This window comes from Hippocampus zosterae, chromosome 20 (assembly GCF_025434085.1).
Source record: "Hippocampus zosterae strain Florida chromosome 20, ASM2543408v3, whole genome shotgun sequence".
Taxonomy (NCBI): Eukaryota; Metazoa; Chordata; class Actinopteri; order Syngnathiformes; family Syngnathidae; genus Hippocampus; species Hippocampus zosterae.
In genome coordinates, this window is record NC_067470.1 from 8060410 (window position 1) to 8082818 (window position 22409).

General features: G+C 43.8%; 2 protein-coding genes and 1 long non-coding RNA gene across 29 annotated transcripts in view; all 3 read left to right on the plus strand.

Moving 5' to 3' along the window:
* The first annotated feature begins 210 nt into the window (after window positions 1-210).
* On the plus strand, window positions 211-9211 carry LOC127592847 (poly(U)-binding-splicing factor PUF60-like). 10 transcript variants are annotated; one of them, XM_052053845.1, is made up of 12 exons: window positions 211-351; window positions 840-936; window positions 1544-1639; window positions 1734-1823; window positions 2360-2410; window positions 3257-3418; window positions 3525-3617; window positions 5398-5611; window positions 5695-5927; window positions 6833-6947; window positions 7494-7756; window positions 8601-9211. In XM_052053845.1, the coding sequence occupies exons 3-12, from the start codon at window positions 1556-1558 to the stop codon at window positions 8898-8900; spliced, it is 1605 nt and encodes a 534-aa protein (XP_051909805.1). In that variant the 5' UTR covers window positions 211-351; window positions 840-936; window positions 1544-1555; the 3' UTR covers window positions 8901-9211. The 10 variants fall into 10 exon arrangements, with proteins under 10 accessions (XP_051909805.1, XP_051909809.1, XP_051909804.1 ...); XM_052053849.1 differs by having other exon boundaries at window positions 840-932; XM_052053854.1 differs by having other exon boundaries at window positions 276-420; window positions 2360-2751.
* Window positions 9212-9660: 449 nt separating this feature from the next.
* The window catches only part of scrib (scribble planar cell polarity protein), a 54198-nt gene continuing 41449 nt past the window's right edge, over window positions 9661-22409 (plus strand). For 13 of the 18 annotated variants that reach the window (XM_052053782.1, XM_052053788.1, XM_052053792.1 and 10 more), the window contains exon 1: window positions 9662-10558. In XM_052053782.1, the coding sequence (XP_051909742.1) occupies window positions 10400-10558 (159 nt within the window). In that variant the 5' untranslated portion in view covers window positions 9662-10399. Of the gene's footprint in view, window positions 10559-22409 lie in introns of all 18 variants that reach the window. The other 5 variants (XM_052053802.1, XM_052053786.1, XM_052053791.1 and 2 more) reach the window with 2 other exon arrangements.
* Window positions 12136-14020, plus strand: LOC127592865 (uncharacterized). The gene is made up of 2 exons (XR_007960234.1): window positions 12136-12914; window positions 13263-14020. It is a non-coding gene; the product is annotated as an uncharacterized LOC127592865 (long non-coding RNA).

Genomic DNA, 22409 nt, shown 5'->3' on the forward strand with positions numbered 1-22409 from the left:
ATACAAGATGACCTAAAAAAGGGTCTGAAGGAAGGAAGGGACGAAAGAGGACAAAAGGGAAAGACAGGAAGACAGCAACAAAGGAAAGAGTCAGCAAGGAAAAGGTTGAAGTGCAGAGAGTAAAAACAGGGAGGAAGAAAGAAAGTCAAAGATGTGTTTTGTGTGTCATATGTTTAATAAATTCAATTTTTGTGTGCGCGTGTCGCTCCGCACGACTTTCTCTCGTTTACGTCACTAGATCTATCCTATCGCGAGATTGTATCGCAACTACACCAAGTCTCGCGATCGTTCCTGAGCGAGGGCCTCTCCATCTCCAGGGAGGTGTGCTTCATGGCGGTCACGGAGACTGCGGTAATTCTTTGTCGTCGACAAACGTCGTCTGTTAATCACATTTCTACTCAAGCGGACGTCGTTTAACAAGTGCGAATACTCTCTTATTGTCGAGTTGTTGTATTTGTAGAGCTTCTGTGTTTTTAAGGCGTGCAAGAAATGCGCTTTGCTTTGCGCGCCATTGTAATGAATTGCTAGCGGTTGCTAATCAGCTAAGATTCGGAGCCAGCCGAATCGGGGCCTAAATGTTGTGCTTGCCTTTTTATCGGTTTTACGTCATATTAACAGTTTGTGCACATTGTTTAACATCCTCATCGATCTTGGACTGAGTATCGTTCAGCTAAGTGTGAGCATTTTGGCCATTTTGTATTCCATGCTTTGAATGAAGACCAGCGTTAGCACCGCGCTAACGTTGACGCACACTACATTTTATTTCTGGGTAGTAATTTCGACGAGGCGCCGCTTTCTTCATTTCTGTTGTCTATTTTTTTAACCCCTCGCCCTTTTAGAATTTATTGAGTCGTTGAAGCTTCCCCCATCACCCCCAAACCCCTCGGGGCTTTTCTTCCTCAGTTTGGTGGAGCCAACGCTAGGCGGGTTTGGTAGGTAAGGCCACAATTCTAACAAATCCTCATTAATTTCCTGTCGATGCTTACAAACGCCTCGTTAAGTTGCATTTATCGTTCAGGCCAAATTTAGCAATCCATACAGTGTACAGATTTAGGCACCTGTGCATAAAGTAAAATACATTAATTTTAAACGAGACTAGAGATGTAACAGATAATCTGCTATTTGACAACTAATCGATTATCAATTTGATCATTTTTGATAATCCGTTAATCGTGTACACCCATTGTTTGACTTAAAAATGTCCACATGCACCTCAGCAGTAAATGTTCAAAAGATGAGTGAACCAACACTGCGTAAGTTTTGAAAATGTGTGGTCAGGAATAAATATAATGGTAAAGAGGCAAAAAAACCGGATTTGTTTTTATTTAAACTTGATTTTTGCTAATTAAATATTGAGTGTAATTATTTTTAAAAAAAAGCTCTACTTGATTTTAATCAGGTTCCAGTTGAATATGTATTTTTAAAATACACCCCCACAATAAAAATATGTAGTAAATATTTTCAAATCATCTGAAAAATATGTTTAGCATCAAGTTCTTTTGTCATTTTATTTATTTAAATTTCTTTAAATTTTAAATTTCAGGGAGGTGACGTTATGACGATGGAGAATGGACAGGGCACAGGCTCTAAGCTTGGCCTGCCGCCGCTCACCCCGGAGCAGCAGGAGGCGCTGCAGCGGGTAAAAAAATGAATTGAGCTACCCTTATTTTGACCAATCATTTTAAAATGAAAGATTTGGAGGGTTTGACTTTCATTTTATTCCCGTGCGATAGGCAAAGAAGTATGCCATGGAGCAGAGCATTAAGAGTGTGTTGGTGAAGCAGACCATTGCCCATCAGCAACAGCAACTCACTAATCTGCAGGTGAGATGTACATTTTATTTCTTTGCGCGTTACGTATTTCCTCGATGACAAAAAAAGATATCGGCTGCGCTGGCTCTAAATTATTAGCCGGTTTCTCTTATTCGACTATCTCTTGTTTCAATAATTAAATAAAGACCAAATTCGGATGCTTTTCCCCCCTCTTCTCCACCATGCAGTGAAAACAAACGCATGTGTAGAGCGTTTCCTGCTTTTTGCCTTTTGTGTTCTTTTTCAGGTGGCGGGAGTCCCCATGAAGGCGTTGGTTTTTAAAGTGTTTACTGTGTTCTGCTCAAAGGAAGCTTGTTTGCTAATTGTGCTGATTTTTGTCATTTAAAATGGAGGAGGCAAGTCGCCAAACTGTATATTGTTTTGTGGAAGAGTCTGCTCATAGATTAGGCACAAGAACATTTGTCTGTCTAGGTTTAACTTTTTTTTTTTTTTTTTTTTTTTGTTGAAAAGTTAAAAGAACAATCAAAAAAAGCTAAGGGATATCTAACCTACTTTTCAGCACCTTTTTCGTCTTTACTGTCTTTCAGATGGCAGCAGTGACTATGGGCTTTGGAGATCCTCTCTCACCTTTACAATCGGTCAATAGATTATTAAATTTTTTTCTGTGCGCATTCCCAATGGAAAAAAAAAGGACTGTTGATTTGGCATCAATCCCTGCATATATCTGAGCAAAGAATGACTATTTTGTTAGCGTCCTTCTAGTGTAGCTGCCGTAAGTGAATTGACAAAAGCTTTGAGAGACACTTCCATAACTGCTAAGTGAAGTCACGGTGGGGCTTTTCCGTTTTTAGCTTTTGGAACGAAAGCTAAAGATCTTTTGCTTTCAAAGGTCTAGAAGCGGTTTCTATCACCATCCTCGCATGGGATAACAGATGGTTAGCCGTTGTCCCGTTCGCGGGATGTCAACGAGAGCCAGAAGGCACGTCTTAAGCTCTTGTTTCCTGGGTGATGGAAAACACGATAGATTCTTAGTTTTTAAATTAATGCTTTCCTCAAGATTTTGTTTGGATTTCATATGAAGTCCACGATAGGGGTTTTTGTTTTGTTTTTTGTTTTTGAACCTTACTTGCATCCCTGGACTACAGGTCAGTTTCTGAAGCCAAATGTTTGTGAGGGCTGTGCATGTCAATCACTTCAATATTTTCTCTGCCTCCATAAGTCATTTGATAACTCTTGTATATGTACATAATAAGACGTCTTCCACTACGGTTTGTCCTTTTTCGATTACCGTATCTCATTATCTTCGGACCGCCCGCCCCCCTCTACCCTAACTTTGAATTGGCCTCAGGCTACTTTTGGGAAACCAAAGCACAGTAGAAAAATACACATTTATTATTTCCCGTTTGTGTGTGCGTGTGCATATTCTTCCCCTTGTCCCTTTTGGTTCCAGTACTAACGCGTGGTCTTTTTTTCCTGGTCGGCAGGTGGCAGCTCAGCGGCAGCGTGCTCTCGCCATCATGTGCCGGGTGTACGTGGGCTCCATTTACTATGAGCTTGGTGAGGACACCATCAGACAGGCCTTTGCTCCTTTCGGCCCCATCAAGAGCATTGACATGTCTTGGGACTCGGTGACAATGAAGCACAAGGTTAGTGAGTTTTTGTGAGTCTTGCTCACAAAAACAAAATCACAGAGGGGAATAAAAAAAAAAAGAGTGTGGTCGGTTTTCATGTTGCTTCTGGTGGACCGCGCAGGGTTTTGCCTTTGTGGAGTACGACGTGCCAGAGGCTGCCCAGCTGGCTCTGGAGCAGATGAATTCCGTCATGTTGGGTGGGCGCAACATTAAGGTGAGCAGTCTGGACTCTTTTCATGCTAATGGTAAGTCGAGTCAAATGCAGTGGAACCTCCAAAGTCCGAGCCCGTTCCAGTTCCCATTTCTTAACCAAAGTGCCACAGCAGCCGGGACTAAAGATCCAAGTCTTTTGTTCACAGAAGTTTTTCATAGTCGTCGTTGGCCCAAATGTTGGTCATAAACCTTTATTTTCAGTTAGATATTGTTATAAGCCACTGTGACAGTATGCACAAGGTAACTATTAACAGTCCTGTTAAATTCAGGAAACAAAACAAATATGATTAATTACAAATGTACTCGATTAAATGTATAAAAACAAGCAGTTCTAATAGGCAAAATGTAGCTTTTTTTTGTCTGTACTGTCAAATACAATGGCACTCTACTTAGTAAATATACAGTTACCGGACAATTTGTGGAGTGTACCGAAAATGCGGCTCTCTAAATTTTACGAGGTGGAAAAATGAGGTTCCACTGTACAATGTCATTTTGAATAAAGCAAAGTGTATTTCTTATTTATCGAATAGCTCTTTGAAAAAAAAATGCTGTCGTCATCTCAACAAAAAAACACTAATTCTTGTCTTTTGCCTTGTCTGTCTTTGACTTCCAGGTGCGTGGCTGTGTGATATGTGTGTGTGTTGTGTGTCGAATGTGTTGCTTCCACACTTGTATCAAGGCGTGTTCCTCGTGACCACTCACAGTGCGTTTCCCAGCGGCGCGCTGCATCGCTCTGTTGCTACGTTGTGCCGATGATGGGCTGCGCCTGGTTGGTGTTGCTTGGCCGCCCCATCTGTAGTACAGATCCCAGTCCCGTCTAGATGTTCGTGATACTTAATAAAAAGAAGACAGGACAGAGACAGAGAGTGTAGTTATTCAGAGAGTATTAAAATGTAGTTTAACAATTATCTTGAGTTATTTCAAGTGAAGAGCTTTGAAGGCAGGGGTGGGGAAACTACAAAAGCATTTGATTCGACCCGTCGTGCCGTTCTCAGAACAACCCAAAAAAAAAAAAACTAAAAATTAAATGGAAAATGAAAATCCTTAAAAGGTTCTTCACGGTGCGTCGTATTTTTTTCACACATTTCGTCGTACCCAACAAAAAAACAGACTAAAGAATCACCACCCCTGATTTAAGGATGAAAGTACAGTGGTACCTTGACTTATGAATTCCCTCATTTCAGACTTTTTCAAGATGTTGCTCAAGTAAAAAAAGAGCCACAATTGCAGTTTCAACTGTTCACTGTACAGGACACACAGTTAAGCACACAAAGAGAAAATGAATACACTCACAATGACCTCCAGTCGACAGGCTTGCATCCAGACTAACTGGCCATGTCCATGATGTCACTCACTCTCCCAGACCCTTTAAAGGCACACATACAACTAGAGTCCGACTGTCTGTCACTCTCCTTTCTCTATATTTATGATTACACGGGTCCAGATTTTGATCCATATCTCACACCACTGATTACAAGTCCAGTTATGACTGCCCGCCCCCATGCACACAGTAATTCCAATGTCTAAAACAATCTTCATGTTCTTATTTTTACACACTAGAGTGCTGTTCTTTTGTTAAAACATGTAAAATATTCATGGCGACAAACGTATAAGTCAAGGTGCCATTGTAGTGGACTTGGAGACAAGCGCATTCCACAAGATGGAGTGCCAGATGAGCCAGCTGCAGTGAATTGAGATCAGGGATTCGGAGTATGCCCTCGGTTTCCCCATAGCAACCCTTCCCCTGTTAAGTAGCCCTGCTGGTATGATCTGTGCTATAGGTTGGGCGGCCAAGTAACATCGGTCAGGCGCAACCCATCATTGACCAGCTGGCAGAGGAAGCGCGTGCTTTTAATCGCATCTATGTGGCCTCGGTGCACCCCGACCTGTCGGACGACGACATCAAAAGTGTCTTTGAGGCTTTCGGGAGGATCAAATCGTGTACGTTAGCCCGTGACCCCACCTCCGGACGGCACAGAGGCTTCGGCTTCATTGGTGAGCCGGGAGCTGGGTTGCGGGGGGCGTCGGTCCGTATCCCCGCCCTCCTTGCCTTCTAACTACAATATGTTGACTTGCAGAGTATGAAAAGCCTCAGTCGGCCGTGGACGCCGTGTCTTCAATGAATCTCTTTGACCTGGGGGGTCAGTACCTGCGGGTGGGCAAGGCGGTCACCCCACCCATGCCCATGCTTACCCCCACCACCCCCGGTGGTCTGCCACCGGCGGCGGCAGTGGCTGCAGCGGCGGCCACTGCCAAGATTACGGCCCAGGCAAGTATGAATCCCTTCCAAAGGGATTTAATGGCCTTCCAGGTAAATATAAAAATAACTGATGGCCATTTTGCTTTGATTTGAGGTGACTGGGAGAAGGCCAGTTTTAGTCCGGGTCCGTTTTGAATATGGTACAGTGTTCCCAAAGTTATTTGTGGCGGATAGGGATTGAGTGAAAATTCTAAATATGAAATTGGGTGTGACTCTAATTTTGTTTCAAGAATTTAAAAAATGCAATCGCAAATTTTAAAAAAAACTAACGGCAGGACCATTGAATCGCAAATAGATGGCAAAGCAGTACATGAAGCTCCTCAACTGACTTCAGTGTAGTTCCTTGGTGTAAGGTTGATGCCAAAGCATGACCTGTTTCAGTCTAGTGAAAGCATATTTTTAACACATGAAACTTTTCAACAAAGTATCTGTTTAAAATAAATGATCAAATGAAAAATATCACTTGGCTGACTTCATGATGACTTAACCATACGTTGCCCACTGGTGGTTGGCTGACCCCTTGTGGTGGTGCCTCAATAAACAAGCAGCAGAGGCTGATTTTGAAATGGAAAAAAAAACAATCATAAAAACCAACAATCGGGTTCGTTTTTTTTAAACGCGGCTGCCAAGAGGTGTGACTCGCTGTGGGACACTGTGCATTCAAAAGGAACGATTGAATCATTGTTCCCCGTTCTTTGAGTAGTGTGACGACGCTCCTCCATTCACGCTTAGGGCGTGCGCGCTAAGAGTCTTCTCATAGTAAGCACGAGTTACTTTTGATTAAGCAGAATTTCTTATAGTCCCTTGAATAATTTCGAAGATGAAGCCCGCCTTCCTGTCATGGGGCGCTGAGCTTTCCATGTGGTCACACTGTGTTGATTGTTGACTGTGCTGCCTCTGTGCTGTGTTCTTGTGTGTTTCCCTTACCTAATGTCTCGGGCACCCCCTCTCTCAAGGAGGCCGTAGCTGGCGCGTCAGTCCTGGGGGCGTTAGCTGCGCCCCAGCTTCTTAGTCAGCAGATGGGAATACCGCAGGCCGTTATGGCCGCGCAGGCGCCCGGCGTCATCACAGGTGAGGGCGTCGATTGTACGCGTCTGCGGTCTTCGAAACTCTGGGGCTTAAATTGCAAGTATCATGAAGCTTTGTTGGAATTCATTGAAAAGTAGCTAAGATTAAACGAACGTGCATTGACAACAATGAAACGTGTTGACAACAATACATTGATAGCCATTTAAATGTAAAGACATGAAAAAAATAGCTTTCTATAATTACTGACAGTGAAGTTGATTTTAAATGATTTGAAGAACTAAAGAGGGAGGTGGGGGGGTAGCTAAGTTTTTCGTTTGGTGCCAACTTCACTTCCATTTGCGTGTCAATTATTAGACCAAAATTCGCAAATGGTTAAAAGCAAAAATATCAGAAAAACACATTTAAAAAAATTGAACACAGAAAGTGTGTGGATAAGTAATTGACTGTACGGTAAAATATTTGAAGTATCATAATAGCTAATGGTTATAGAATTAGACTTGATTGGACTTTATATGACCAAAATACCGACCAAATCTCATCAACAAAACATTGAAGCTACCTATTTTCCTTCTGGCGCTTCCCTTGCAGGGGTGACTCCTGTGCGTCCCCCCATCCCAGTGCTCCCCCAGGTGGGCCTGGTGAACCCTGTGCTAGCGTCGCCACCCGTCCTCTCCAGTCAGGTGCTGGCGGCGGCAGCCGCCGCCGGCCAGCTGCAGGAGAAGAAGGAGGAGAAAGAGGAGGCGCTCCAGGACGGCACGGGCCAGGAGATGCTGAGCGACCAGGAGCACATGAGCATCTCGGGCAGCAGTGCCAGACACATGGTCATGCAGAAGCTGCTTCGAAAGTCAGAGGTAACAAAACACCGCCGTTTAACTCGCAGCCAAAGGATGAATAGCAAAAACTGAATTTCAGGTTGAATTAAAAAAAAAAAAAAGAAGTTGAGATGAAAGATACAAAGGTGTAAAGAACATACAATTTAAATAATAAAATGTTTGACCCCAAAAAAAGCTACAAGAAATGTTGGACTAAAAAAATATTTAAAAGTATATATTTAAAAAGTTATTTAAAATAAGTGCATAAACAAATCAATGTAAAATAAATATATTTGAAAAATCATCAAATTGAAAGAACAAACTGTCCAATCATGCAAAAATAGACAAAAAGAAACACCAAAATTTATGGCACAAAAGGACAAAAATCGATGACACACCTACAAAGGAAAGTGAGAATATAATGTAAAATATTAAACTAAAACTAAAAATGTTAGATATGACGGGACAAAATAATGTTAAAAAAAGTAGACGTCTATTTCACAATGGAGTGTGTGTTAAAGAGAATTTTGATCAAAATATACATATTAGTGTTAAATAAGATAATTTGTAGATAATAGAAATTAGCAAAATACAAGATTAGTGTGGTAAAATGTTGCAAAACAAATGTAAAATATTAGCCCAAACTACAAATGTGAAATGAAAAATAAACAAGTAAAAAATATATTCAAACCATTCCAACTAGTCATATTTCAACAATCCAATTAATGATCACTTCACATGCCATTAATACATATATTGCATTCTCTAGTTTGTCTCAAATTAAGTAATTAAAAAAAAAATAATTTAAATGAAATAAATCCTCTCAACTGTGTTTTATTTCTTGATTTCTCTCCCCCCCCCCCCCCCCCCCTCCAAATTACAGTCCACAGTAATGGTCCTGCGCAACATGGTTGGCCCTGAGGACATAGACGACGCCCTGGAAGGCGAAGTGACGGAAGAGTGCGGCAAGTTCGGCTCGGTCAACCGCGTCATCATCTACCAGGAGAAGCAGGGGGAGGAGGAGGACGCCGACATCATCGTCAAGATTTTTGTGGAGTTCTCCATGGCATCGGAGATGAACAAAGCCATCCAGGCACTCAACGACCGCTGGTTCGGCGGGCGCAAGGTGGTCGCCGAGGTCTATGACCAAGACCGCTTCAACAGCAGCGATCTGTCCGCGTGAACCACTTCCACACTCGTACCCCTCATTCCCCTTACTGGCTATGTCTCTTTTTGTTTTGCTTTTTTTTTTTTTGGAAGAATAGCTGTTAATTAATGAGGCCCCATTGGGAGTTTGTTTGGCTTTGTTAGCTGTAAAGACTCCTCCGTGGTGCAAGTTTCACATTTTTGTAACCCAGACTCAATTAAACAAACAAATATATTCATTTTGTTTTGTTTTTTTTGGGGGGGGGCTCATTGACATTTTTATAAAAAATGAAATCATTGGACCATGTAAACACTTTGTTTTTACAATTAAAGGTTATTTGTCCACAACTTTTGTGATACCCTTCCACTGCTCATCTGAGTATATTAGTGATCATCTGTGTCCCCAATTGCATTTCTACACTTTAAAAAATGTTTTCTTTCTACCACATCAGGTTATAAGTTTTATGTAAACATTTGTTGACCAGTGTAGATGCAATATGGCTTTGCTTTAACAGAATTTATTCAAGGAATGCATAAGTATGAGTTAAAAAATGGACAGCCAGTGTGAGATGAGTAAACAAAAATACTGATGAAAAATCTACAAATTTAAATATTAAAAACTAAATATACATTAGTATATATATATATATACCGGTATATTATAATTCTCATGTCATTTACTATTTTGAGTACGATGAAGTTCAGCGTTTGGCCATACAGATGGCGCCACATATCTAGGATCCAGCGACAACAGCGCGTCAGGGGGGCCGGAACGCGACGGTCCTATGGCCGCAAACCTAGCCCAGCCCCCCTATGCCAAACCAGCCTGGCTCGAGCTCAACAGTGGCAGGGAAGCGCCGCGCGCCCGTGTCTGGTGAGAAGCTTATACCCTCACTGTGGAGCGTTTCGCCCCCTAAGAACTCCACACGTTCACTTTTATCCTGCTGTGGTATTTTTATTTTTTACACGGAAGTCCGCGGTGTTTTCCCCACACATCCTCTGCGGTACTTGTGGAAGCTAACGGCGGATACTGGCTAGGCACAATAGACGCTAGCCGATGGAGGCTAGCCGTAACTAGCTCGTTAACAACACACACCGGCGAGGAGCGACTAAGTATCCCCATGGACACCGCGATGAACGTCTCCTGATCATTCCGCTCCACACGGTCACCACCCCCGCCTCTCCGGTGGTGGTGCCTCTCTCGACGCCGCCTGACAAGCGTTTTATTTTCAGTGCTGAGACACCAGGATGGTGGCGGTGGTAGCTAACTTCGTGGGAAACAGTCCGACTCAAGTGAGACCAGATTTGTCTTTTTATATTCTGTTCATATAAAAACCCCAGAGGGACAACGACAATATTTCTCCTGACATTGGCCGGGGGATTATTTTTTAATTGGATTTCGGCCTGCTGGTTTGAGAACGAAGCAACCCCTGCTAACCATCCTCCATTCAGCCGCCTAAGCACGCATCGCCCTCCGATGCGGAGCCTCCAGTGACATCCACCCGGGGGACCCCCCTCCCTTCCTCCCTCCCCGACATGCTCAAGTGTATCCCGCTGTGGCGATGCAACCGCCACGTCGAGTCGGTGGACAAGCAGCACTGCAACCTGCAGGCGGTCCCCGACGAGGTGTTCCGATACAGCCGTAGCTTGGAAGAGCTCCTGCTGGATGCCAACCAACTCAAGGAACTCCCCAAGGTAAGCCTTTTTTTTCTTGGACGCAGGCTGAAAAAGTTTGTGGCGAGCATCAGGTATCATCACACACAAGTTAGTTTATCTGCTGGTTAAGCCAAACATACAGCAAAAATGTCACTTATGGGCGTTGTAGCAGGCTAAAAGTACATTGAAGGCCTCCATGAATGGGATGAAAAACATCTCTTTCGACTAGTTGAAACATGAAAAAAATTAACTAAAAGCTAGTCTGGAACAGTGTAAAAGTCGTTATTTTACTAATTGAAATGGATGAATAGCTTAAGCGTCCATAACTACTGTTTGAAACATTACAAAAGTTCACAAAAAGTTGGTCTGGAATAGTGTAGAACTGGCAAAAGTCCCTGGACTGATCTGTGGTCAGTTTCATGAATGGGATGAATGACAAATTTGTCACCAACCGACCGTTTAAAACATGAGACAAGTGTACAAAAAAGTTGTTTTGGAGCAGCGTGAAAGAGGCTTTGTTTACAGGCGTATTTGTGTAAAGTGACTCATTTTAATGTGCTAAACCTACCCCAAGGTTTGCCAGGAGCATAGGTAGGCAAGGCAAGCCAATGTTAATTACTCATGACCAATGTGCTAGTCTTGCAGTGTCGAATTAGCGCCTTCTTATTGTTTGCGCTTTAACGAATTGAACAGATGGAGATTTAGACATCCGCACAATTGCTTAAGTTTTGCACTCATTCAACTCCACTGAACTCCCTAGACAATCCTAGATTATGCCTTTGCTCTAATCATGCCACAAACATTTTTTTTTTAAACAGGCGTTAAAGTAGGCATTTAAAGTTTGGAAACTTGAACAGGAAGTTAACCATTCTGGTTTGGAAAAAGGGGCCTGGAAAGTTGAGGAAAATTCAAGACAATAGCCAACCCTACACTTGTTGACTCCCATGTCACTCACCGGGTTTTGAAAGGCACATTCATTCTGTCACAGGTACTACAGTGTCAGACATCAGGATGGCAACACCAAGAGAATCAAAAGAATCCCGGCACCTCGCATTCATACTTTTGAATTTTGTATTGTTGTTTAATATTGCCAAATCAATTTTGATACAATTAATTAAAATCAACGCGATGATCAGTAGAAGAATTGATTCTTAAAAAGTAGGGCGTCCAATTCTGGCAGTTTTATCCAACCTGAGCATTAAAGCCGGCCTGTAAACAAACCACTCATAGACCCCGTTGAGGAAGCGGGAGTTATCTTATTCTCCGGTCTTATGACAGGTTACAAAGAAGTCCATTCACCACTAACCCCCCCCCCCCCCCCCCCCCCCCGCCTCCCCCGACACCCCACTCATCATCTCAAATATGACAGCTCAAGTCGGACTCTGCGCTGACTAAAGCCGTGCTTGCTGATACCGTCTTGGAGTGGTAACACATTACCGTTTCTTTTCAAAAGAGTAAAGCAGAAGCCAAGTCGATGAGACGTACGGATGTACAGGAGGAGCATGTGCGGTCACGGGCGTTGTTTTTTAGGTTTCTCTATTGTCGGGATGGGTGTGTCCCCAATAGATTCTGCTGAACAGGTTCTCTGCTTGTTTCTCCCGCTGTTATTACCCTTGCAGGCACACTAATGGCCGCCTTAAAAGCTCTGAAACTTTGAACACAAAGTTGTTACACGGGACCAAGCGGCCTACCGTTGGGTCTTTGATGTGCCTGCTTTATCCGAAGGGATGATTATTAAGTTTGATATTGTTGCTCATGGACGTGGAATGGGATGCCCGACTGTCATCAAAATGTCAACAGTCTTATCATACGTTTGCTGATATTTTGCTTTTAAAGCGAAACGGATGAGATGACGTTTCAAATGTCAAAAACCGCAACCTGCTTGGAGTCAACTCTGCAATGTTCTTTATATTACAATCCGTGTGGAAACTCCACACGCCTCTGTCCCGGATAGAAAATCCCATATCGTTTGAGTCATTGAGGAATGTCGACTCTTTAAATGTTGTTCCTGCGCCGCTCGTGCAGGCCGCCGAGAGACGGAGAGAGATCCAGAGCGGCCATGTGAGAGATCTGAGCGCATTCAGCATGTTCTTTTGTCTGAGCTGACGACCAGCTGGTCCCACATCCTGCCTGCCACTGTCCTAGCCTCACACTCCACGCCCTGATCTGGTGTGTGTGTGCATGTGTGTGTGCGTGTGTGTGTGTGTGAGTGTGAGAGCAAATTTGTGGAGGTGGTGCTAGTTGGGCTATAATTTATTCCTAAAGGGGGATTAACAGCAGGAGGAGGCTTGGGGAGGAAGGCAGGGGGTCTTTTCAATAGTAGAGGAGGTGATCTCGGAAGTGAGCTACAACTGATCCTGAAGTCCTTTGGGGAGCTGGTGATCGGATCATCCAAGTCAAGTCAAGTCAAGTCAACAGTATTTATAGAGCACTTTCAAACAGCCATCGCTGCATACAAAGTGCTGTACATGGAGCGATTTAACATATACAATAAACAGTAAGATGAATCAGTAATAAGTAATAAGTAATAAGGCGGTAGAAAGCACCAAGCAGTAAAACCAATAGCAAATTTAAGTCATGCTGAGTCAAACGCCAAAGAATACAAGTGAGTTTTGAGGAGGGATTTAAAGATGGGCAGCGAGGAGGCTTGCCGAATGTTCAGTGGGAGGTCATTCCAGAGAGATGGACCAGCAACAGAAAAGGCTCGATCCCCTCTGAGCCTCAGTTTAGTTCATGGTACCAGCCATGAGTTGATTATTCTTTTAAAGACTGCTACTGATTCATCCCTTTAGGGGATTTTTTAAAATTTCTTTTGCAGCGCTGTTGCGTCAACCTTCATCCAACACACCAATGGCAGGGTCCTTCATAAAACTTTTGTCAGGCCACCGTGAGTAACGATTTGGTGGCCCTGCCGTTCATTAGAGTTGTCCTTTTTTAGTGAAGAAAAAAATCCGGACCGTGCTGACCGTTTCGGCTGTCACTTTAGTCTTCGTTTGAGTGGTCACTGCTTCCTTGTGACTTATTAAAAAAAAAAACCCAGCTGACCGGGTCGGGAAACCTTCAAAATAAAGCTCACCGTCCGGGTGAAGGCTGCCAACCGCCAATCAGCTCACGGGGGATAAATTCACTAGTGTCACACGGGGAACCAATCACGCGGCCTCCAAGGAAAACTTTCTCTCTCGCGCATCAACAATGGCTCTCTCCACAATATGGCGGCCAATATGGCTGTATTTATTTTTCATTTTTATTTTTTGATTTATTTAAAAAAGATTAACAAATGCAGTACCGGTATTTTCTCAAAACCCGCGAAGCGCAGTAGCCGCAAAAAAAGTGGTGAGGGATTACCGTCCATAAATTACTGTGCAAAATCCAGTGCCAAAAATTTGCTGTCCTAAATGAACTGTTAATATAAGTGTGACAAAACTTAGTATGAAAATAATAAAACTATTAAAATACAAATTAAATAATAAAATAAAAAAGAAACTATCAAATCCACCCCCCCCCCCCCCCCCCCAAAAATAAAAAATCTAAATCTCGGGGTTAAAATGGAAAAAAAACTAAAACTAATCTAAAATCCTAAACTAGTATAATCCAGCAACACACCCAGCCAGCCAGCCATCTGTCCTCCCAGGCACTCACCCGGTAGCCAGCGACAAATGTAAACACGGAAGCAAAGCTCCGGTGAATAATTAATGGCTGCGGTGGTAGCGACGGCGGCTGTTTGCAAGCGTCTTCGGGATGCCGGTTTTCTCGGCTGCAGGCATCCAGCGCACACAGACGCACGGAAGCCCCAACCGACATGTGACTCAACGGTTTACGAATGACCGGCTGATCAAGTCTCTTCGCAGTGTGTACTTTATTTTTACAGCCTGTCTCTTCCGAAGTCACCTGTGTTTATCAGTCAAATATTTGGACTGAGTCGGGAAGTCACGAGTTGGATGTCTTCAGTAGCTGGGATGCGCTGAGTCTTTTGGTACGCTAGGCTAATTTGTGGAAACGGCGTCGAGACGGATTATTCCGTTGTATTTGGGCTAGAATTTCATATTGCAGCCAATAGAACCTTATTCTATTCATTGTCGCTCGCCGCCCGGTCTTTGTTTTGTTGTGAGGCTGCCGCACACACACACACGGTTCAAGTAGAGCTGTCAGCGTCCAGGCTTTGGCCACGTTGATTTGTTGACATTCGCGTTTCTTGTGTTGGTTCCTTTCGTGTCTGGAGTGTCCCAGCCGACAGGAAGCGGGAATAATCGAGACAGTCGTGGAATGCCCTGTGTTTTGTGAAACCGTTTTTTGTTTTGTTTAGTTTTTTGCATTTTAGTGTACATTGATGGAAAACAATGGGGGGGAAACATCATGTATGTTGTTTTTTTTTTAACTTCAAACCCCAAGCCCTCATGATGCTATTGATGAAACATTAAAATGTTTTTGTTTTTGTTCAAGGCTCAACGAGTAATGCGAACAAAGCAGAGTAGTGGTTCTGCTACACTCGCAGCGGAGTCGACGACATCACCGCACACGTTTTATAACCCAGTAACGGAAAGTTGAGCACAATCGGTGCAGCAACACATTGAGACTGACAAAATAACAAAACTCGCAGGCACAGTTTTTTTTTTTTAGCCTTCTGGAAGCACAAAATAATTAGAATATGTAGTTGTGACGTTCTTCATGTTACACTGACAACAAAGTTCTTGTTTCTCTGTCTGTGTTCTACATGAGAGCACGTGTTCTATAAACTGAAAAAGCTATCATGTTGAAAATGTAGCCATCACACTCATTCGAATAACTATTTGCGTTGTGACTGATACCACCACATCCCCTGTTTACTTTTTTTTTTTTTTTTTTTACAATTTTTCTGCCTTTGTTGCATGATAGGGCGACACAGTGGTAGGAAGTGAACGAAGTGCTAGCCAAATATTATGTTAGCATATATGTTTAAGTCAAGACCCGGAAGCCAGATCTGGCCTGTTCCATCAAGCTAGCTTTTAAATCAAATGGAATTTGTAACAACCACTCAGTGGAACAGAGTATATGAAACTTTAAAAATAATATGGGTGAGTGAGTATGTGTGAGAGGGCGTGAATGGGAAAGTGTATGTGTTTGCCACATAACCAGAGTTGCTGATGACTGACTATTTGTCTGTGTGTGAGACAGTGAGAGTTTGTGAGAGGTCAACGCAAAACAAGGCTCTCGCAGAGGGGGCCGCAAAGCGCGACTCTCTCACGCTTTTGTCTGTCACACTGACATGGGCCACGCGTAACAAAGCGGTAACGGCCAATTCATAGGAGCCCCTCGTCTCTCCTATTGCAAGCGATGAGGTCGCTCTAACACTTCGACCCAGTCCCAGACAAAACCCGTCGACCGATACAAGTGTTGACGTCGCTCCCGACGGCCCCTCGCTGAAAGTCCAAAAATTGCTCCGCGAAGCTTCATTGTGCTCATGTCTCGCCCACTCAGCACCGTTCAAGTGATGTTTCCTCCCTTCGTATTTGTGTGAGGTCAGCCAAGTGTTGCACAACAATACAGTATTAAGTCCTGCATGACAAAAAAAAAACAACAACACAAAACATACAATACAGTGGTGCCTTGAGTTATTTTTTTGGTTCTGTTACAGTAGAAATGTCCATTCAATTTCGTGTCTGGAAAAAAATTCCGGGACATTTCCAGGCCCATTTCATCATCAAAATAGATCCAAAATAGACGACTTCCTGTTTAAATTCAGAAATGGCTTCCTGAGACTTTTTCATGCGACCTGTTAGGATCAATATGTCCACCTAATGTCATGCCAATGGGTGATACTTGTCCGGTGTGCAGATTTTATTTTTGCCCACCCCCACCCCTGAAATTTCCATGTGACTTTCTCATGAAATTCCTCCAAAATGGCTGCATCAAACCAAAATGGAAGACTTCCTGTTTCATTTCAGAAATGGCTTCTTGAGTCTTTTCATGCGACCTGTTAGGATCAATATGCCCACCTAATTTCATGCCAATGGGTGATACTTGTCTGGCGTGCAGATAATTTTTTTTTCCCCCCACTCAAATTTCCATGCAATTTTCTCATGAAATTCCTCCAAAATGGCCGCATCAAACCAAAATGGACGACTTCCTGTTTCATTTCAGGAATGGCTTCTTGAGTCTTTTCATGCGTGGATGTTGTGATAAACGTCCACCAAATTTTATGTCAACAACTGAAAGTTTTGTCGGAGGGGGGGGGGGGCAGATCCATACAGATTTTATTTTATTATTATTTTTACTTCCCAGGCAGTACTGGTGGGCGAGTTTTGAGTGGTTATCTGTTTGGAATCTGTCGACTAAGCATTTTCATTACGATACATCTATTTGGAGTGAGTTTTGTTAGGTTTGCTGTGATTCCCTCAAAAAACAAAAAATGCTGATTCAGAAGAATCATAACAAACATGGTAATTCCAAGAGCGCCCGTTGCTGGCTATATATTTGTTCCCGGTGTAATTAGCTCAGCATGATTCTGTTTGCACTGCAGCGCTTGACAAAGGAATGCCTGGAATGTCCAGGAGTTTGTCCTGACACCGCCTGACACCGCCGCCCCTCCCTCCACACCCTCCCATACACACTCCACCTCTCATACACTTGAACTTAGCCATGATTGCACATTCCCTGTTGGCGAACCACAAACACACACGCGCACACTGAGGCACGTGCAGGGCATAACATCCATGAAATGCATGAACGTGCCGTTTCCAATTGTTAACTCGTTCACTCCCAAAGACGTTTTTAAACGTCTTTTCAGACTTGGTCCAGAATTCGCTGGTACTGAATGAGTTTAAATAAGTGAGCCGTTGTTCATTGGGGACCCTAACGTCATCACATGCAAAATTCGCCCCTTTGTATGTTTTAGTCGCGATAAGTGCGGGAAGAGCGATTGTGTGACTCTTCAAAAATGCGTCCGCTCAGCCTGTCAAGAGACAACAATTCCGGGATTACCTTTCCAAAGCCGCGTCACGGCTTGCTGCGCTCAAGTGTGCCGCTCGGTGGACACGCGCCTTCAGATAAGAGACTCTTAACTTTTTTTTTCTCACAATGGAAAGATTGTGAGATATGTAAATGGAATCGCTTGTGGAAAAGGGGGGCCGTTTACTGGAAAAGATGATTCAGTGATGTGTATACGCCGCTGCCTGAACAATGAGGCCATTGCGCCAAAGCGGCTTGGGCGCGCACAAACATACACCAGTGAGGAACTTGTGTTTGGCGTCATGAGTGGTCGCCATGTCGTTTTTGTGGCGAATGAATGGTGGTTTGGGGCTTTTGAAGCTGGCCGTGTTTGAAATCACAACCTGCACAGGTGTCAAACTTAAGGCCCGGGGACCAGATTTGGCCCGCCATATTATTTTATGTGGCCCCGTCTCTTGTAAAAGCAGCCAGTCATACGTTATTGATCGTCTTGCATAAGCCTTCCAATTGCGCTCGTCAGGTGAAATGTGACCTGCTGTAAGATGAATGCAGCAACCTGCAGCGGGGTTGGAGTGGGAATGGAGCACCCGTGGCGGGGCATAGTTCAAAGTCCTTCCAGCTGCTTTGAATGTCATTTGGTTAGCAAATCTGCAACGCTGACCAACTTTTTTTTTTTTTTGGGGGGACGCGACGTCCATAAAGTGGCAGTGCCGGCAGTGTTGAATCACCAAAGCAGCGATTAGCCCCCTGTTACGGCAACGCCGGCGGATTAACTGGTATATTTATAGCACAACGGCGGAAAATCACAAAATCACTTTGCTGTGTCAGAGAGCATAACCAGGCGGGATATGTTTCATATGACGCATCATAATTACGGTATCCAAATTGATATCGTGTACGTGGCGCGAACCGCGCACCCCGAGTCTTAAAAGTTGCAGTATACCTCCTTGTTAGAGAACTGCATGTTTAGAAAATGTTGAAAATGGGCATTTAAAATTTTACAGAAGGTCAAATGATGTTCACCTGTAAAGTTTCCTAAAATTTCACAATGGCCAGTAACCGCCGACATTTTTAGGAGTAACGCAACAGTTATTTTGAACTTTATTTTGCTCAGAAAGCATCATCAAAATGAGACTTATGAGATGCTCATTCTGGCCTTGTACATGCTTGTACTCTTTCACCGTGTGTTCTTGAGCCTCTTAAGCCCACAATGTTGCCGCCACCTGTTCACTCTCAATCTTCCTTGGACAGCAGCGTGCGAGAGGCTTTACATTTACATCTTGGTACTTTGTTCGCTGGTCACAGATCTACAGCTGTCAGGTTAAGCGGACTTTCCGTATTGCACACTTGGTCCTGGATCCCTGTGAGGCATTGTCTTTTATTCTATTCCCAAGAGGCAAATGGGGTTGGCGGGGGGATGGTGGGTGGGATGGGGGTGGGGGTGGGGGCTCCTGTTGTCACTTTGGTTGTTCATTAACCGCGTTGATGTTGACTTGTAAAGCAATGGGGCCCCCGCTGTTCAAGTAATAGAAGCATTATACGCCCCCTCCGTAGTTTCAGTTAGGCTGAGCGGTCTTTATTGTTGGCTCCCGATAGAGGCCCATCTCATTTTCCAATGTGGTTCTGTGTGGGTATTTGACACACTAATCCAGATCTAACGTGTGACCATGCGCCGAGATGCCACGGCATCCTCCCCGGGCTCCTTCGCATCCAACACCCAGTACGCTCACCTTATAGCATGTTATGCCGTCCACTGTTGTAACCGCTGTCACTGAAAGGGTTAAAATAACTGTAATAGACCAACATTTATCACCAAAACACAACAGACCAACAACATCCCAATCCTGTCTGCAATTGGTGAAATAAATCCGTCCGATTGACTCAATACTGACCAAGATAACATGGCTAACTAGCATGGCTAACGCCGTCTGGTTTCTCCTCTGACGCTACCTAACAAAGTCATTATTGATTTTATTTGTTTACTATTTATTACAAAAAGTCCACCATGTTTGGGATGGACTATGTAACACCCCACCTCCCACCTCCCACCCCTATTTGGACTGGACTGAATCTTAAAGCCAATGAGACATCCAAGATGGGAGCTCTGATATTAGCACACTCGGCGTGGCTAACACCAGCCTTTCCGTCGGCCAATTCAAATCTGTAAATGTGGTCAAACCCCCCCGTGATGAGTTGTATCATCCGCAGAAAGACTATCACAAAATAGGAGCGTCTTCCGTACTTCAGGTTTTTCCTCAAGTACTTGGGACCAAACAATTCCATTCGCCGGTCAATGGGCAGGACTTGACGTCTCTCAGACTTTCTTCCACCTCTGGCTGCAGTCCTGTTCTCCCAGCGCCTAAGTGTGTTGACTCGTTCACCTAACCGGGCGCAAAGCTCACCACGTCCTGTTCAACTGAGCTGCCTCCGAGTGGCTGGCAGCGCCTTCGTCGGGCTCTCAAGAGTTTGGTAGAGTTTTTCACCGCGGCATCAGAGTGACGACACTCAGATGAAGGCAAACGTGGTTGAAAGTGCCACTTAAATGAAACGCAAACGCTCGTTTTGTAAACGGCCACCCAAAGGTACCGCTTTTGACTCGTGTGACTAGAGCATAGTGTTCAGAAGGAAAATAATCACGAGACCAGACTAAATGACACCGCTACCCCGACCGGACTGGAAATTAAAGTTCACTTTAGTTTAACTCATTCACTCCCAAAGACGTTTTTAAACGTCTTTTCAGACATGGTCCAGAATTGGCTGGTACTGAATGAGTTAACGGTCAGTGACTGAAGACGTCTTTTTTTTCTTTTTAACTTCTAGTGCAACCGTGGGAGTCTACTCTTTCTTCTTAAATCCACCTCTCTCAACAAACTTCCCTTGTTTCTCGGCCCTTCTCTGCCTTTGTTCCCCTATCTTCAGTTGCTGCTTTTAAGTGCCCGCTCCCTCCATTTATAGTCCTCCCTTTTTGCCACTCCGCGGCACCCTTCGAGACAATAAAAGAATCCCTCGGATAGGCCCAAACGGTCAAGAAAGGGGATGAGGGGGTGGGGGTGGTCAGCGAGGGAGATCAACAGTCTCCTGTGGGTTGGCTTTTGTCACCGGTCCGAAGAAAAAGGAGGGAATCCGGAGAGAGGAGTAGCAAAAGGAGGGGGTTAGGGTGGCATCCATGTGTAGAACGGTTGGATTGTGTGAATGCTGGAGAGCAAAAACTTTGAAAACGTGATTTTTCTAAAACGCTTTGTTCCAACTGCAGCTGTTTTAAAGTGCGAAAAAAAATAAAGATGCCTTTGATTGCATTGCAATATTCTATGCACGTCTCTCCACTCCACATTTCTCATCCTATTTAAAAAAAAAGATCTATTAGAACTTTCAAATGGGTCAGGACACGTGAGAAGTTTTCATGAGTTTCCCAAATTAACCCATTCGGGCACAGCGGTGACAACGGTGGACGGCTTATCATGGTGTCAGGTTCCAGCGTGCATGAAAGGGTTACGGTGGGAGATTTTAATTTAATTTTAATTTTATTTTAATTGTTGTTGTTGGTTTTTTTGCCTCGTCTTTCCACGTTTCTTGACCGATTCAAAATCGTTCCAACTTCAGAGCTCTTTCAGGACCACCGAGAATCATATTCCAAAATGAAAAATTACAATTCACCCGATAATTTTGACGAGTTACAAACTCACACATTCCACTGAACTAATTCAGCTCGTTAAGAATTTTGCACAAAACTCCCAATTGTTTTGCATGCTTTACCCATTTTTGGTGTATATTTCTTGACCAGTTCAACCCATCGACACTTCAAATTGTTCATCTTATTCGGGATGTTTTGGGAGCTTTGCATCACATCCGAAAGCTCCACGTTCACCCCCCCCCCCCCCCAAAAAAAATCCTAGATTTATTTTACCGTCTCCTTCCCACATCCCTTGACCGATTCCGACCTCGAGCATCACATGCTACGTTTTGACAATTAAATCTGCGACATTTCAGCGAAGCATCGGATTCACACGCCATTTCTGGAGAAAATTGCAAGTGCGGTTTCCAACACACTTCCCGCAATCGCTACGCGAAAACTATTTTTGACCTCTGCTCTGTTTTCTCAATGTGCATCTCTGGCATCATTCTTGGATTTGGCAATTGTCTGCGGTAATGAGGGGCCACTCGGACAAAGTTATCCAGTCAGTCATAGCCCCGTGAGGAGTCCCCCGTCCTGTTTCAAGAAGCATGTGCACCCCCGCCTCCCCACCTCCCCACTCCTCCTCCTGCTGCTGCATTGTTGTTTTCAGTGTGCGTCGCTAGGCTGCATCACCGTGGAGCGGTTAGCATTGGATGGACAGTTCGGGGAGGGGTGCGCACACACCAGGATTTGGAGCCATGGAAAGCTTTGAATCAGAATTGTACTGCCACAGGTCATATGCGAGATATGGAGATAAAACCAAAAAAAAGAAGGTTTTAGAAGTTTGCTGATGTCATTTTGATGGAGTACACAGTCGGTTCATTAGGGCTGTTTGTATCTTATAAGAAGATGTATGAGTCTGAAGGACGCATTGCTAGTCATCCATTTTGGGTTAGAACAGCCATCATTGGGGGCTACAGTTGAGTAGTAGTAGTAGTAGCCTCCTGGCTAATTCTGGCATATTTAATTAAACTACAATGGTGCCTCTGCTTATGAAATGAATTGGTTCTGGAAGAAATTTCTTCATGAGAAAAGTCGAGACGCGTTTTCCATGTAAATGCCCTAATCCGTTCCAAGCCCCCCCAAATTCAGACATAAAATAATTCAAAAAATTCAGACATAAATGTTTTCTAAAGCATAAAAAAATGCATCAAAATATGTAACAAATACATGTTACAAAATCGATTAGGGCACATTAAAGAGTGTTGTGCATAATGTAAAAAACAAAGAATAACAAATCAAAATGACGGTCATTTAACTTAACTGCATCATCGCTTTTTGCCCTCTTTAGTT

Coding starts and splice junctions, on each gene's coding strand:
- LOC127592847 (XM_052053844.1), top strand. CDS start 331: ATGGCGGTCACGGAGACTGCG. Junction 1,640..1,733: donor AGCAGGAGGCGCTGCAGCGG/GTAAAAAAATGA, acceptor CCCGTGCGATAG/GCAAAGAAGTATGCCATGGA. Junction 5,612..5,694: donor CAGAGGCTTCGGCTTCATTG/GTGAGCCGGGAG, acceptor GTTGACTTGCAG/AGTATGAAAAGCCTCAGTCG.